General features: G+C 37.9%; 1 protein-coding gene across 2 annotated transcripts in view; it reads right to left on the reverse strand.

Moving 5' to 3' along the window:
- ZNF277 (zinc finger protein 277) overlaps window positions 1444-17772 on the reverse strand; it is a 55682-nt gene continuing 39353 nt past the window's right edge. For both annotated transcript variants that reach the window (XM_021384921.1, XM_021384922.1), the window contains 8 exons: window positions 17025-17116; window positions 15658-15768; window positions 12600-12732; window positions 5419-5486; window positions 4239-4335; window positions 3374-3416; window positions 2622-2796; window positions 1444-1774 (listed from right to left, as the gene is read on the reverse strand). In XM_021384921.1, the coding sequence (XP_021240596.1) occupies window positions 1582-1774; window positions 2622-2796; window positions 3374-3416; window positions 4239-4335; window positions 5419-5486; window positions 12600-12732; window positions 15658-15768; window positions 17025-17116 (912 nt within the window). In that variant the 3' untranslated portion in view covers window positions 1444-1581. The remainder of the gene's footprint in view (window positions 1775-2621; window positions 2797-3373; window positions 3417-4238; window positions 4336-5418; window positions 5487-12599; window positions 12733-15657; window positions 15769-17024; window positions 17117-17772) is intronic.

A 17772-nucleotide genomic window follows, 5' to 3' on the forward strand; every position in this document is an offset into this window, starting at 1 on the left:
TCAAACAAAAAAAACCCTCCAAAACTGTTGAACCTGTTTAATCAAAGCCGATGCAGATATGTGACTACACCTGCTCCCTGCCTTTGTCTGTACTCTCAGCACCTGCTGATCCACTTCTATCCCATTTCCTTTGACAGAGTGAGAAATCGCTTCTGTGCCTGCTTGACTGTGCAGTTAGGAGGCTGCTCTGACTTTCTCAATACATTTTCAGCATCTTGTTGCTGTAATTTACCTTTAGAGCACCTGGGCCTAAGAGCAAATAAGAAATGGGAAGCAAAAAGAAGTGCTAGTGGGCGATGAGTAATGCCAGGAGAAAGCAAGTTCAATACAAGTTAAAAGAAACTGATCCAAATATATTGCAGGGTGAATTAGGCTAGATACGGAAGCTTAGCAGGACACGCATAAAGATTTGAGCTTTAGCTCCTGCTCCTAGGGACTGCTATCTAATTCTCAATCACCATATAACGACAAATAATAACTCTTATTGACAGCAATCTATTTCAGGTAAAGGGAAGTGTGCAAAGGTAAAGCTATGGCTTTGAATCTTTTCAGGCAGGAAAGGGCACTGAGCTGAGACTCACACACTTTGGACTAATGAAGAAAAAGGAATGTGCTACCAGTTTCGAAAGCGGTTACGCATTTTATAGGAAGCCAAACCTGAACTCTGGAACTACTTTAAATAAAATTTTAAGAGGAAAAACGGAGGCAGGAGTACCTAGTTTTGATCATCCTATGCTGTGAGCTGTGAGCTGCCTTGCCCTGTCAACACTGGGGTGTTTCTGAACATGCTGAAGACCTTTTGTAACTTGGGGAACTTTTAAGTTCAGTCTTAAAGTAAACACGGTAACTAAACACGGTAACTTTAATGGACAGCTGAATAAAGATTTTGAGGATTTAATTTGGATTTATGTGTCTACAATCTCCTAAGATACCGGTATCTCAGTTCACGACCATACAAGAAGTCTGCCTTAAAGTCTGTGGATTTTTAATGCAACCAGGATTGCAATTTTCCAATACATTTTCAGGCTTCAGACTGGCAGCATTCCACGCAGTCAGATGTCCATGAGCCAGAGAGAGCTTTACTGATGCTTCTGAGCCAGTTTTCAGAACAGGAGCTATGTATCTTACATATAAATAATGAATAATAGAGCTATGCAGATCCATATTCACTTTGAAGAAGTCTAAGGTTAAAACCAGCAAAATATTCTTTATGAAAACAATAAAGAGTTAAAACTCACTGGCTCATATATGAAGACATATTGTCTCAATTGTTCATGCCTTTTACAGGATGGTCTTAAAGCAGAACTCTGATTCTGACAGATTCAGAAAAAAAAGAAGAAAAATCCTATTTGGGAGTAATACCAGGAGTATTCTAAGAGCCAATAAGAAAATCCAGCAGTTAGTTTTAAAACAAAGCTGTAGGTTAAAGGAAGATAAACCAAAAAAGTTTACATGTAAATTTTATTTAGCATTCCCATACATGTAATATTTGCCCAGAGATAACACATACACCACATTCCAATTTTAGTGAAAGAATGTATTTTTTGTATTCCAGGAGAAACACTCAAAGATCATTCAAGGTCAACTTTTATCATGGCTGCTGTTCTCTTCACACAGTAGCTGGTTTAAAACGCTGCTCTGTTTGAGAGCTTTTAGACTGGATATATCTTCACTTACAACAGGGACATCTTCACTTTGATCCTCAGGTATCAGATCTTCACTGTCTGACAGTGTACAGAGGAGTGTATCATTTTCATAGGTAGGAAAATAATACCTGGAAGCAACAAGGTGTAATAGAATGGAATATTACTAGTCACATATTCTGGTTCAAGTAACCTGGTCTTATTTTATGAGATTAAATTAAAAAAAAAAAAAGAAAAATGAGAAAGTCTGGCTGTCTGCAATGAGTCAGCAGCATGAAAAAATCAACAGACACATGCATCTTAGAAGAGTCATACAGAAGGGACAGCAATAGACAAGCCTTTCCCCTTTTTCTTCCCCACACAGTCACAACTGAAGCCCCAGATCCAGACCTGTCCCACAACAAATAGGGAACTGAGATTTTTTAAGTGAGAACAGTTGCAGTGGCATCATCCCCTGGGCTTGTGGAGCCTGCTTCAACCTGAATCAGTGGTATGTTACACTCTATCTCCACTTGCTACAGAGAAAACCACAGGTAAAGAGCTACCTTGTTTTGATGCCCAAAGTTAGACAGATACTATACATATATCTACATGAGATGTGCAAAAGAATGGGTTTGATTTGTTTCTAGAACCGTGTATCCACAGCATATCTCTACTAGCAGTGACATATGTGCCAGAGACAGCAAACACACACAGAAGACTACTTCACAGCAAGAAACTTCTCTTGCATACTGACTTGACAGTGCAGACACAACTTATGGTGACACTGAATCCAGGATGCAACTAGAAGAGCAGGACCCCGTGTTCATTTTAGCTTCAGGCAGTACAGACTTTTCTAATTCTGAACAGCTTTGAGACAACTTATTATCTGAGCTCTGAGTGCTGCAGCACTGGTAAAAACCAGAACTTTCAGCTTACTGCTTTACAGACATTATCAAGTAGTGGAATAAATGCTGGAAGAAACATGTTTGCCCTTACTGTGGTTGGTCCCATGTAGACCTGGCTGGCAGGAATGTAATGTGTTTTGTCTCTTCCATGTGACTTATCAATCCTCCTTTAGACTGAAATTTCTCTTGGCAGTTGTAACAACGACAATGATGGATTTCTCTCCTTATGAAGTTCACTAGCTTTACTTGCTGATAAAAGTTTAGACCTAAGAGAGAGGGTAGCAAATGAGCACTTAAGGAATATAAAACTTAATTTACAAATGCTTTCTTGGATTAAGCATAAAGGTTGATAAGGGTTACTGAAGACCAGCACTGCAAACTGAACAAATGTTTCTTCCTAGATGAAGGGGAACCACTTCTTCTTATACTTAAAAATTACAGCTTGCTTCCTCTTAGTCTACAGCAGAATGCAAACACTGGACAAACACAGCTTAGACCCCAGTCTTCTAAGCTGCAAGCAAGTCTTAACAGGCATAATAATAATCTTAGCAGTAATGGTTATTCCAAGGCTGCAGCAGCTGGACATGAGACTTACAGAGCAGCTATTTGTAGGGGCTACTCTGAAATAATACTTGGCACACAAATACTTGGTACTAACAACAGTTCCAGAAAAATAAAGTGGTTTTGGCTGTCTTTGGTAAGCCAGCTGAAACAGTTTCTGTAATGGAAAAGTTAGATGCCCAAACAGAAATCAAATTGATACAATTGCTTTCCAGTACTCTTATGATGTGGTTTTCTCCACACTAGTGGCAAATGCTAACAAGTACAGCATCTCTTACTCACCATGCTCTGATTTTATTTTAAGAAAGTCAAATCCATGTGATTTCTGGAGAAAAAAAAAAAGAAAGAAAGAGTATCTCATTTCTGCTATTTCAACTAGTCCACATTAAAAGCAGCTCAGCCTTTCACAGACTGACACAGACATACACAAACATTAATGCATGGTATAACCCCCCAAAAGTTTTGTTTCATCAGAAACTTTCATATTCTGTTAACAGCAATGCTCCTGTTAAATAGTATATTAAAACTGAAACACAGATGCTAACCATCAAACGTATTAAATCATTAAGCCACTTTAATATTAAAAATGCCACCTTTTTATTGCCTGTATCAGTTTATATAGTTAAAAGTACCAGCTATTCATAGTCTCAGTGTAAAACTGAATACTGTAGGTGTAGATGCTGTCTTAGTTCTGCACTAAAGGAAGCATTCCAGTTTAGCAGCTGAATTGATCTTAACAAAGGTGCTGCCATCCTACTTTTGAATTCCAAAGTGATGTAAGAGCTGACATTTAAGAGTATTTGGTTTATGTGGAGGAGCCCACAGAAGCAATATAGACTGAGCGCAGCCCCCATTCCCCTGTGCCACTCAAGAGGAGGAGAAGAAGTGGGTGTAGGGGTGGGGAAGGTGTTTTTAGTTTGTTTCAGTTTCTCACTGCTCCAGGCTGTCAGCAACAAGCAATAATATTCATCTCCCTCTGCTGAGGCTGTTTTGCCCATGATGGTCATTGGTGAGTGATATCTCTATCCTTATCTTGAGCCTTTTCCATGGCATTTTCTCCCTGTCTTTTTGAAGAGGGGGAAATGAGATAGCGATGCGGTGGAGCTTAGCTGCCCATCGGTATGAAATCACCACCACCAAGTCTTACCTGCATGTGAAGATGCAGCTTTTCTGTGGTGTCTGCCTGTTGTTCACAGAACAGGCAAACTGCACACACAGGATGCTCTTCCCAGTCAGACCAGTCTCTAATGATTAAGAGTAAAAAAAAATATCATTTAATTATGGAAAAGAGAAGAGACATTTTGTGAAAAAGCACTACAGATTCTGCTTCCACAGCACCAGAAATTAATCCAGAGAAACAATATACTTTGAAGGAGTGGAAAAGTATGGATTTACAGCTGAATATATGACTAGAAATTGGTTTTCTGTCTAAAAAAATACCCTGGAAATTCAAGAGCAGTTATTGCTGGGTAACTCCTGTGCAGGCAGGCAGTACATGGTGCTTGAATTTGCCTTCACTACTGACAGGATCTTAACTTCAGTTTCTATCCACTTTGGCAAGTTATAGAAAATTGCTTTCAGTGTTTGTTTTTATAAGGTCTATTATTTTAATAAGGCCTTTTCTAGTCTTTCAATATGTCAGCCATAGATATAAACATCACACAGAGTTTAGTCTGATATTTATTCATCAAATATTATTTCTGAAGGAGACACTCATTTATGCTACATTTAGATATGCACGCAGAGAATAAATACCAGCACTCATCCATTTAGATCCCCAGTACTACCTAGAGATAAAAATATGACTGTACCCAGTTTTTAATCAAGTAAAATTAAGCTTAAGTGACAGGAAGGTCAGGGGGCCTGGTGCCCATAAATTACTCCTTGCTTATCCAAATCTCTGCGGTCAAGGAAGACACCTTTGTAGTGATCAGAGGGCCTGAAGCCAAGAGGAGCATAGAGGAGAGGCAGATTTTGTCCTCAGTCAGCACCACTGAAAAATTTCCTTCAAATGTATTCTTGATTTTAAATCTCCGAAAATCCAGTTCATTTCTGAGTACAAAACAAAAGGTTTTGCCTACATCATTGTAAACCCTAAAAGGTGTTGGTTGAGCTATATGTAAATTAAAAAATAGGCTTGTGGTTGAAGTATGAAATTTATAGCCCTCACTGCAGAGAAATGCCACTGACGAAAACAATTTGGAGTTGATTACACTGGCTTAGATTAATTTTAACTGTGTACTAACTATGCACAGCATTTTTCCTGTAACTGCTTTCAATGGTAATGCTCTTACAGTTCTTTATAAGGGCACATAATTAACTCTTACTCCTCGAGGTTATCTAGCAATTCCCGATCATCCTCTGACTGCACTTCCTCCCAGGACTTCCCGAATTCCTGGGGAAAAAGAAAAAAAAGAAAAAAAAACATTTCCTGACTCACATCACATTTTATACATCAAAGGAGTGAACATTTGGGAGGTCATGGTATTTCTGTTGAGTTAAAGGCTGTCATACAGCATTGCCTCAGTAATAACTCTTAAAATAAGAATTCGTATTATCTTTTAGCGGGACATTCCCCACACTACATCTGGGAAGAAGGTGATTTAGCACGGAGCTCCCAGGAAGAGCATTCAAGCAGTGTCTAAAGTGAGTGCTGCAACACTAGCACTTAGTTCCCAAGGAGGGGACGCTAACGCTGTTTTGTGTTTGCCATCATGCTTGCCATCAATGTAAGCACACCTACTCATGATGCTCTGTTCTTCCTTTCACCCTCTCCACTGTTTATTTATACTTAAAAGATCTTCAGCACAAAGCATATCGCCATACTTTTGTGCAGCGTGCGGCACAGTGGCAGGCCCTCTCAGCATGACTGCGATATAAATAACAGACAATAAAGAGCTGAAGTACCAGCAGCGATCTTTAGCTAGTGTTCTTCCTTCCTCTGACAGGTTCTTCCTGCCTTTAAAAGCAAACCAGAGCCAACCAACCAGTACTGAAATGGTACTTCTGAATTTGTGCTTTTCATGGCTGTGAGGCGTTCACAAAGACTATAGTAGATGGTCTCGTCTCCAGTAAGGAAAGGTGGCAAACAAAAGTCATTCTTTCATTTATTTTATTCCAATAACCTCTCTAATAAATGTATGTAATAAAATCCTTAGTAACAATTTTTATTAGTGTCTTTATGGTTGTTTGGAGAAACAATGAGAAGATATCCATCATTTAACAATTTAATGAGAATTTTCAAAGCTGTTCCTGTCTATTAGATAAATGATACACAAATGTCTCTAGACAGCTCTAAACATAACACCATTATAGATTACAGAATGAAAATTCAGTAATTAATTCAGGGATGCTACATGGTAGTGTGCAAACTCTCTGAGTTACGAGGGAGACTCATTAATGTCACCATAACCGTGAGACAACATGAAGCCATTAACACGTCTCACCACATGTTCTCACAGCTGCACACTAGCTTCCTATGGCTTCTAATGTTAACACCTTAATGAGAGGATACCAGCTCACAACCACTGCAAAAGGAAGAATGCTCACAGTTGTTCCCTTAGCAGCTTGGAGTATATGCTCACAAAAGACCATATTCAAAACAGCAGCCAATATTAAGCTTCAACTTTTAACTAAAGGTGACAAGGGGAAAGAACTATGCACAAGCTTTGTTACTGCTGCTGATTCTTTATGGTATTTCTGCAAAGAAGGCAGCAAAAGACCTTGTAAGAAGTCTGTTTCCCTTGTCTACTTGTATTCAGAGGAGAGAAAATAGAAAAAGCTATTCAGAACATGTTATCAATGGAAAATTCCAAGGTAAATGGATAACTAGGGACACGATGATGAAAGTGTCAAAGCACAGAAGCTGAGCAATTGGATGGGAAAGAGTTCTTCGAAAGATTTTTAAAGCTTTCAAATTCTTTTTTAAAGCATTACAGCTTGATAAGCATTTGGGACCAAGGGTGGCTTTGTTATATATTCAAGTTTCCTTGCTCTTTCATCTGAGATGCAAGAGCTTTCAGTAACATCTCTAGAGATTCCTAAGAAATTTTTAACAAAACCAGAACAAAAAAAACCCTAGACTTGACATTTTTATAGTTTAAACAGTAGAAAATGCATGACTAAAAGAACTAAAGGCCTTGCTATATATCCAAGTAAAATCAACTATTACTTGAATACTTGCTGCACACCTTATGGTGATGAGGGCCCTATAGATGAAGAGAGAATGCAAATGGGTGTGGTTCAAGAATTTCCTCTTCTAAATTGAAGTCTAAACGTACAGAGATTAACTGCCTCCCCAACACTTTATCTCCTCATCTTGAGCACAGCTTTAAAGGTTCTGCAGGGAGATGGCCTGCATGCTTCACTGAGGCAACATACCCCAACACGAGAAGTGTTGAGATGGAAGAGATCAGACAGGCAGCTGTTATCTCAAGCATTTGTCTCAAAACAGCAATTACTGAACTATGTGCATAGTCCTTTAGGCCTGTGAAGCTCAGAAAATCCAAACAGCTGCTGCTTTCCCTGCAAATTTCCCCTTGCCCTTCTTCTCACCTGCCTTATTATGATCATCTGATTTGCTTTATATTGCTGCAGAATTTAGCGATGCTTTATCACATAAAAAGGCTTACCCCATCATTAGTTAATAGACACTGGATTAATTTTAACATGAAGTGTTTCCTCCTTGGTGATTGCATCTCTCCTTGAAGAGAAACAAATATGCAAATTTTATTAAGATTTTAACTATCGTAGAATCATAGAATCACCAAGGTTGGAAAAGACCTCCAAGATCATCCAGTCCAACCATCCACCTGTCACCAATAGTTCTCACTGAACCATGTCCCTCAACACAACGTCTAAATGTTCCTTGAATACCTCCAGGGTCGGTGACACCACCACCTCCCTGGGCAGCCCATTCCAGCACCTAATCACTCTTTGAGAAAAGTAGTATTTCCTAACGTCCAGCCTGAATCTCCCCTGGTGCAGCTTGAGGCCATTCCCTCTCGTCCTATCACTAGTTACATGAGAGAAGCTGGAGCCGACCCCCAGCTCACTACAACCTCCCTTCTGGTAGTTGTAGACAGCGATGAGGTTTCCCCGAGCCTCCTCTTCTCCAGACAAAACAATCCCAGCTCCTTCAGCTGCTCCCCGTAAGATTTCTGCTCCAGACCCGCCACCAGCTTCGTTGCCCTTCTCTGGGCATGCTCCAGGGCCTTCTTGGCCACCTGGGCAAACTGCTGGCTCATGTTCAGCTGAGCATTGACCAACACCCCCACGTCTGTTTCCTCTACACAGTCTTCCAGCCACTCTGCCCCAAGCCTGTAGCGTTGCCTGGGTTTGTTGCGGCCAAAGTGCAGGACCCGGCACTTGGTCTTGTTGAACCTCACCTCACTGGCTTCAGCCTAGAGATCCAGCCTGTCCAGATCTCTCTGTAGGGCCTCTCTACCCCCAGGCAGATCAACACTTCCTGCCAGCTTGGTGTCGTCTGCAAACTTACTGAGAGTGCTCTCAGTGCCCTCATCCAGGTCATCAATAAAGATATTGAACAGGACAGGCCCCAGCACCGACCCCTGGGGAACACCACTCGTGACCAGTGGCCAGCTGGATTTAACTATCACCAACTGAAGGAGGGTTTCCATTTACTATTTTACAAATTGTCCACTACTTAAGTCAGAAGGCTAAATATAGATAGTAACCCCCATAACTCTTCCTCTCCCCCTTTAGCAACAGCTAATAATGATGACTCAGGGCTTGGCAATAAGAAAACATCTTTTAATCTTTGATGAGAAGTAAAGCCCTTTTGAAAGCAAGTTTTCTAGTAGGTGATCGGTAGCATTTTCAGCTGTCTAACTTAGTCATATGCACATTCATTATGGTGATGTTATCTTATTACAGATAAGTGCCATTAGGCAATTTGAAAATAAACATCACCACTTACTACAACAGATACTCTATCCCTAAAGCGCAGCTAGTATCCAACTCTCAAACACACAAGGGAAGACCCTCTCAGTTTAGGTCTGCCTCAGTTTTCTGGGCTGGAACAGGAGAGTTTTACTACTGCCTTGTTCTTTTATGACTCCCAGCAGGTACCACAGACTACAGAGTTCTTCCCTCCCTATTTTTATAGTTGGTCTTTGGTGCAAGATGACTCATGAGGACACAGGCTAAGAAAGGCACAGAGACAAAACTAGGTTGGAAGTTTTTTTTTGAGAAGAGAAAAATGAAGTTACCTAAACATATATCTTAGATGCATTACTGCTCAGTTCTTCAGCCTGATTTTCTTTTCCAATTTATAATTCAAGCATTTTGGAATAGGACTGGTATCATCTTCCACACTTATGCAATACTGAAAAAAGTCCTCCAAATCCACCACAGCCTTTCCAATTTGCCAGTCCTCCAGAGACACCACTGCCTTTCAAGTCATTCGCATCATTGCAAAACTCCCACTCTAATTCAGTAAATACCTAGTAATAAACTTTTGATACTTACTTATGAAATAAATCTATTATACATGCACGTGAAAAAAAAACCCATCAATTCTTACTAACTGTAACATGTAATACTATATCTTAACACTAACCTGTGAGCAAAAGACTGTATGGATAACATGGGTGTAGATAAATCAAAGCAGTTTGTGGGTCATGACAGAGCCATGAAAAATCTTATAATACCAAAACATTTACAAAAGAATTTGCAATAATATTATTCATTGCTATACCAAATTGAAAATTTTGGGGAATGAATTATTGATACACAGAAAATGTAACTTATGTTATGAAACCATATTCTCACAGCTGTACTAAAACCTCAAGTAAAGACAAAAGTAGAGTGGTTGGACAGAAAGAATGAAGGGAAGGCCTACTGCTCTAAAAGATGTCAATGGGAGTGTTGCCATCAACTTAAAAACAAGATAAATTGTAAGTTTAAATTTTTTGGTCAAGATTAAATCTTTAGTAAATATTGAAAGTATATCTGTCAATTCAAATAAAATATTCACTCTGTGTCTGTAGCTGTGAAATTGCGTAATCCCCCTGGACATCTGGAGCAATGGGAAGAATTAAGACTTCTCGAGAGGTCAGTAAAGCTTGATAGTATTTATCAGAAAATAAAATCCTGTAGTAACCTGTGAGGAGCTTGGGGAGAGGAAGTAAAATGACTTCAAGTCATTAGAAAGCATACTTTGCATAACACCCAGAATTCACTGAATATGAATCCAGCTTGAAAAAAGTCTTATCACATTAACATAGTCTACCAAAGACTACATATGTGCAGTAGATAATAACAGTATTTCTCCTTACATATAAGGCCAAACTACTCAACCTCCAGCAAACAAATTAAAGTTCTTCCCATTAATTTCTTCTCCTACTTTGTGCAAAAATAAAGGGCTTACCAAAAGCTATTTTGAGAACACATACTTGATGGAACATAGGAACTATTCTAACTTTTTCATGTTAATGAAAAATTTGATCCCATGTTAACAGTGTGCAAATACACACTGTATAGAGAGCTATTCTGTAACTGTTTAAGGCAGAGTTTTTCATCTGTTTTATTAAAAAAAAATCTCTTAAAAGAAGCAATGTCAGAAATTCTGATACGGCTACACTTCGAAGGATCAGAAACAGAGTAGAAACGGTCTGCTGGGTAGAATGTACTGGAAGACAAATGAAAACGCATGGAAAAAAAATGGCTGCAGCAGAGTGTACACAGTCAGAGAAGAAATTTTGACCACTGAAAGCGTGTCCCAGAAGATGCACTAGAAGCTCACTGTCAGAAACCTTGCAGATGCAGTCTCCTGCTAATTTTAAACATCTTGGTGGTTTGACATTTTTTATTAGAATGACATTTACTATCCTCTCTCTGTAATATCAAGGACGTGAAAAATATGTCTCTAAGTGATGCTAATAAGTGGACAATATCTGAATTGGTTCAGGCTGTTTTAAGAAGTCACTCTGCAAAACCCTGCCCAGACTCCCAACAATAACTACAGAGGTCCAGGGCACTGGTTTGAACCCTGTCCTGTGACTGCCCATGCTGTTTAACACTTTTCATGCTCATGGCCACACCAAAAGCACTACCCAGAGTATGCTGCAACATGGTTCAGGAAGTGTATAGGCCACAGATCATTCCCACTAGATAGCATGGGCAAGGTCACTTGCTTTGGAGCAACCGGAAAGAATGGGAAAAGAGCTTAGATATACAAACATTAACCTTGTGTTATATTTACTCTGGGCTATTCTGCTTATTAACATGACATAGCCCACTGTGTCCTCTGTGATGTTATAACCTCCCTGCATGTCTCTAAGATTTCTGAATGCGTATCACACAGTTCTCTGTGCTTCTGGCTCAATTTCCTGATAAAGCTGGGATAAATGCAAAGTTGAACATCAAATGCAAATTTGAGATGGAAGGGAATTTAAAGAAGATGCTGCATTCTGAAAACATAAGACTACAGAACTAATAAAGAAGAATAAAGCTATTAAATTACTTGAAACAATTAAAACATTAAATTCAAGTCTGTTAACTTTCAAGGAAGAAGTGACTACTAAGTTCTGTTGAGAAGCTGAGAACATCCAATATGCAGAACTTCACAACTTTTTCAACACTGTGCAGCAAATATAGATCAGTTTTTAAAGCAGTGGTATGCACATTTCTAGAAAAGAAAATAAAGGTTTCAGATCACTGATCTTTGGAAGGAAGATACACAGGATCACAGAGGGAATTCACTCCACTGAGGGTAGAAGGAACTTGGCAAAGCTTTAAATATCCAAATTCTTGACAGAACTAAATCCCAAAGAGAGATTAAATGGAAAGAGTAGGTAAAATAGTCAAAGGTGCCTGAAAAATTCATTTATAACCTAGATATTAATACATGCAGGTGGCACACAGACTAGTTCAGTTGAAATACAGTTATTTCTGGGAGAGTGCAGAAGCTTTTGAAGCAGCTCTGATATTCAAGAGCTGAAGACAGCAAGTGAAAATTTGTTACACACATGCATACACACTCTCAAAGATGTGAGATAAAAAGTAGTAATACCTAAAAGCATACACCTACCTGGAGGCTAAGAGCAAACACTTAACTTTTTCTTTCATCTCTGTATCTTTCATTTTCCTCCTCTTTGCATCTAATTTATACTCTGAAGAGCACTTCTAGCCTAAGGTTTGTAGAAAACAAGCTCAAAGCCAATGGCGTTCAAGTTAGATCTCCATTTATTTCATTACTCTATCTCATTTTCCCTCCTGATACTTAAAGCAGAGACTGAGCACTAATGACATGATGATTAACAACTCTTCAAGCTGCATTCCTGCATCTCTCAGAATCAATTCTCAACAACAAATGTTTACCATTCCTTAGTTTAACAATTATCCAGATTATCATACCACAAATGAGCATATTTCTTAAGAGTCCTTCACTTGATTTTTGACCTTTTTACTAATTGCTGGTATGGAATTACTCACTTTTAACAAGACATTGTCTGCAGCTCTTTACTTGATTTATAGAACCTCTTACCAAGTAATTAATGATATAAAATCTGTCATATTCTTTGTTTTTGGCATTGATTCTGCGATGTTGCTTCTTTCTCATGTGATCTTTAAGTGTGTTTTTGTCTCTGAAGACTTTTTCACAGTACAAACACTGCAAACTAAAATAAAAAGGTAAACAGGTCAACATGTTAAAACAAAAATAGTACAAGATAATATCCTTAAATAAGGTGGAGATGTACACTGTAAGACTGATTCTGAGAGCAAGCTAAATGAAAAGGAAATGTAATTTATTTGCAAAAAAACCCTAATCTTAGATCACAGTAGAGTCATCAGACATGCAGGTAACACAGCACCTAACAAAAACTACAGAAAATGAAAGAACAGATACTAAAAAAAAATGTTTTCTGTTTGCTCCACAAGCAAAATGAGAGAAAAGGCAGCTTTATCAAAATCACCCCATCAGGACATGGGAGGGCTACTGATTGCTTAAAAAATGAACACTCAGCTTGGCATCCATTTACACTAGAATTCAACCCATGAGTAACTGTTCCATCGAAATTTAGAAAGGAAAAAAAAACAACTCTGAATGTGCTACATATCTTTAAAAACAATTTACACTAGCTAAGCTGAGCTTTATACTTCTAAACTAAGAGGGTGGCTCAATAAAAGTTTGCCAGGGTGATCAGTGGGTTTGGTAATCCTGACAAATCAAATTTATTAAAAACTATTCACACAGTATACATCAGTATTTATATTTTTATTTACTTATTTTTATACATTTATATATTACTTAAGAAGCTGAAAATATTCATTAACAAGTGGGAATTTTACTACAGTATGTCCTTCAGAGCAAACACAAGAGAAGTATATCCACTGTCTTAAAATCTCTATTACAAGCAGAGTACTATAAAAGAATTGTTCTCTCCTCTGTATTATCAACCGGTACCTGAAGTTGAGCCTATACAGCATTAAGTAGTCTCTTGTCTCAGACACTGGACTGTGAGGAGAGTAATCTGTGCTTTAGCCTAAATGGACAGCTATCCCTGAAATAGACAACAGCCATTTTTTTCCAGTAGAGAAACAGCAGAGCACTGAGCGTACAGGAATGTCCTTGTTTAATGGTTGTAGATCTTGAGCCTCTAGCTAGTTGTGACAGATACACTGAACTCCTGCACTTGACATAAGTCTTGCTCAGCCTTATGAATGACAGTAGGCCTCAATGTGACTGTTCCCTGAACTGGACAGCTCATTAATAACAGAACACCAGGTAGGAGCTCATGGCCATGATCACGAACAAAGTGGGTACAGCCCCAGAATTGTTAAACCATTGAAATTCCTAATGGAGAAATAATGAATTACATCAAGAGGTTGAAAGCAATGTGGTAGGATTCCAAGTCTGACTAAGCTTGAGCCAATCATTTTATCTTATAAATACAGCAGTAAAAGAAAGCCTTCAAGAATTGTTGTAAAGTTTAGGCTATTAAAGAAATTTTGAGTTCTAATTGTACTTGCAGTCTAAAAATCTGACTACTGCCTTGCTGATGGACTGTGGATTCTGATAGCAGAAAACGTTTTAAAATCAGCTTTCCTCTACCTGCTAACAACCACAGAATCATACAATGGCCCGGGTTGAAAAGGACCTCAAAGATCATCGAGTTTCAACCTCCCTGCTGAGTGTGAACAATGAAGAGTATGATCTACTTGTGTAAGGCATTCCCAGGAAAAGTATGTAATGCTTTTTCCTAGTATATACAGTGTAGTCATAATTGTCTAAAATGATACTTTTCTGCTCTCAAAAATATTTTCAGATACTATTCTACTAGCACAGCTATTAAGTCTATTCTTAGCAGTAGGAAAGGAGTGCCTTTTCACTGCTTTGGAAGCAACCTCAGTGTGCGTATTAACTACAGACTTAATTGACTTTCAAAAACATCCAAATGGCACTCTGAACTCCTCCTGATAAATAGTAAAGCTGCAATTCATCGGTGAGCAAGGTAACTTAGCGTATTAGCCAACAGGAATCGTAACATAAAAGGCACTCCTAAAATATCTTCATTTCTGGAGGAATTTTACCTGTATCTGTCATGAATGCATGTTCTTTGATAGGCCAAAGTCTGTAAATTAGAGACCACCACTGCCATTTCTGCCCTTTGAATCTCTTTTTCTTTTTTTCAGATGTACATGCCAAGGATCCTAAATTTATCTGGAAGGATATTTAATCCAATTTCCATGTTACAGTTTTCACAAATCCCTGTTTTGTTGCTGTTAATTGCAAAGCTTAAGATTTACGCAAATTTCTCCAAGAATCTTTAGTTACAGATTGTATTAAAATCTAGTAAGCTTCTTAAAGCAGCAGTTTCATTCTTAAGGAAGTACATGTTTTGCTAGAGCCCCATTTATATTAGTGGCATACTTCATATTGTCCCATTTATTAAATTCATAAAGGACACATGGACACTTGAAAAAAAAATCTGAGTTAACTGTTTGTTGGTCTTTGCTATCAAAGTTCTTCTCCCAAAGAAGAATTTCTTCCATTTTTAACTTCTTCAGCCATCTGAGATTTACATGCTTCTGAATCAGCACTTAAATTGATTGGCCTTCCCCTTCTGCTTTGGGATATACTCTGAAAGCAGTAGAGAAACTACTCACAAACATCTCACCTATTATCTATACGTATATATTTATGTATATATAAAAGTGATCATGGGCACAAGAGCTCTGTATGAAGTGATTAAAGAGATGCTTAACTAAAAGAAGGTTACAGTGATAAAGAAGATCATTGACTCTAGCAGTTATGAGAAAAAGGTGTATGCTACTATTGATGTCAGTGGAAACTGCAGTACATAATAACTAAAGCACTGCCAGTAACTATTATTCCAGCAAACATGTACTACAAAGTATTATGAATTAGCTTTTGATAAATCAAAGTCTTCTAAGATAACCATGCAAAAGTTACATTCTCTCTTAGTTTCTTCTTGACTAACCATGAATGCTGAATTAATTTAAACCCAGCTTAATTCCAAGGTTAAATGAAGTATCACTCAAGTCCATTTAAATACAGTAACAACAAAAAAACAACCTACTTGTCAAGCTTCTCCTGTAATACAGCCAAGAACTCGTAGCAGTTCACAATGTTATCTGGCAGCCCAATGTTAAAAGCATGCTCTCTTGCCATATGATTGAGAAGGACAGATCTACAAAAGACATTCAAAAAGAACATTATGTATTTTTGAATATATATGAGAATTATGCAGTTAGTGACTCAAAATATGCCAACTGCTCTTAAAATGCAAAGTCAACATTAAATAAACAATAATAGTGTCACTGCCACAGCTAGAAAAAAACAAATAGGAAGTATTCAATTTCAGATCTACTATATGTTCAGTGACATTTCAACTGCTTAAGCCGCACGCATACCATATTATCCTTTTAATGAAAATTACAACATAGTTTTATTGTGACCCTCACTTAGCAAATCTCATTTATTAATTCGAATAAGCAAATCAAATATTTCAAACAATGGTCTTAAGAAACATTCTAAAAAGCCATTTGTTAGTTTTCTCTATGCTGGTTAACAAAACAGTTTTTTGGGTGATATTCTTCTATAGCAATATTGCTTCCTACAGCACAAGCAACACAAAGAGCACTCAAAAGTGTTCATGAACTAACACAATGGATATTAAAGTAAGATATTTTTATAGTAGAAGTGTACTAGTTAATTACTTTGGTGTCTAACATCTCACTATTTATCAGCTTCTGCTTTTAGGGACCAGAGAAAAATCCAAGCACAGACACTGCTGAACCTTCCTCACAGTCCAAGTGCAATTTTCAAACTACATAATTCTGTTTGTCAGACCCAAGAGTAAGCAGAAAGCAATGATCCTGGGTGCTGAATGATCTAAGGTTCACTAAACCTGTCAGTAAAGAGAATAGGACACTCATTACAAATTGGGAAGAACTGTAAGGACATGACCACAGGTTCTTCTGTCTTTTCAGACTACCACAGCTACCCGTGCAATCAGACATTCAGGGACAATAGTCAGTCTCTCCAGCTGAAACTTTTACTGTGTATAAAAAAGTGAATGCAGCTTCTGCTTGTACTTGACCAATGCTGCAAACCACTTCATTCTTACTCTAATTTTCCTCTTCTCTTTTTCATTCTAGCTTTCAACCTTGTCAAACCAGTGTGAATTTAAACGGAAAATGTGTTACTATAGAAGTGCTATTTTTTTTTATCACCCATACTGGCTTAAACAGCTCTCCTGGACACCAAAACAATTGGTGTCCACTTAAAATAGCAGTTGAAAGAAATACCTTAACTATGACCCCAAAAGAATTCTAGCCTCTGACTCCTACCATTAGGCACTAAGTGGCTTGACAATGTTAAAATCATAAACAAAGAAGCTGATCAGATGTGAAAAAATAAAAGCAAACAGATCAATAAACAAACCTATTTCCTGTGAATTCTTGATCACAGAACATACACATGCTATGAAAACTTGTGTCATATCTCTCTCGTTGTTGCTGTTCTAGAATTTCTCTCTATGAAAAGAAAGATAAAATTATTCAGATAAAAATAACAATAATTTCATTACATAAGTATTATACCTCTTTATCCCTACTGGTACCAGTGATCATACAAAATTAAAATTTGCTGACAGAAACTTGAGGTTAGTATTGGAATTTTCTCACAAAATTAACAGTATTTTTTCCAAACACAATTTCAAACACAATTCAGCACAATGCATGTTCCAGTGAAGTTCCAGTAAAGTTCTCCAAGGATTATGCAAGTTCCGTGGAAGGAAATACAACCAATGGAGATATTTTATGCAGCTATTTAAATGATTATTTATATAACATAACACTTCATTGTCTCTACTTAGGTTCAGATTTATCCCTGCTATCAGTGAGCAAGTTCACGGATAACTACATAAATCCTGGTGGAATACTAACGTTGCTTCTACGCATCTAATCACAGGCAGTCTAGAAGTCCTCTTCGTGATAAAGAAGGATGACAAAGAATGGTGGTTTCTGCAAGGAGCTGTGGCATGCAGTAAACTCACAGGAAAGGAGAAGCTGATTAATCACCTTTACCACTAGCTGTGTTTAACTTAGAGCAAAAGAGGCTAGACACTTCACAACACTTGACCACAATTTTCCTAACAACAACAAAATCACACAGCAAGTGACATGTTTCA

The sequence above is a fragment of the Numida meleagris genome, chromosome 1, assembly GCF_002078875.1.
Source record: "Numida meleagris isolate 19003 breed g44 Domestic line chromosome 1, NumMel1.0, whole genome shotgun sequence".
In the NCBI taxonomy this organism is placed as follows: Eukaryota; Metazoa; Chordata; class Aves; order Galliformes; family Numididae; genus Numida; species Numida meleagris.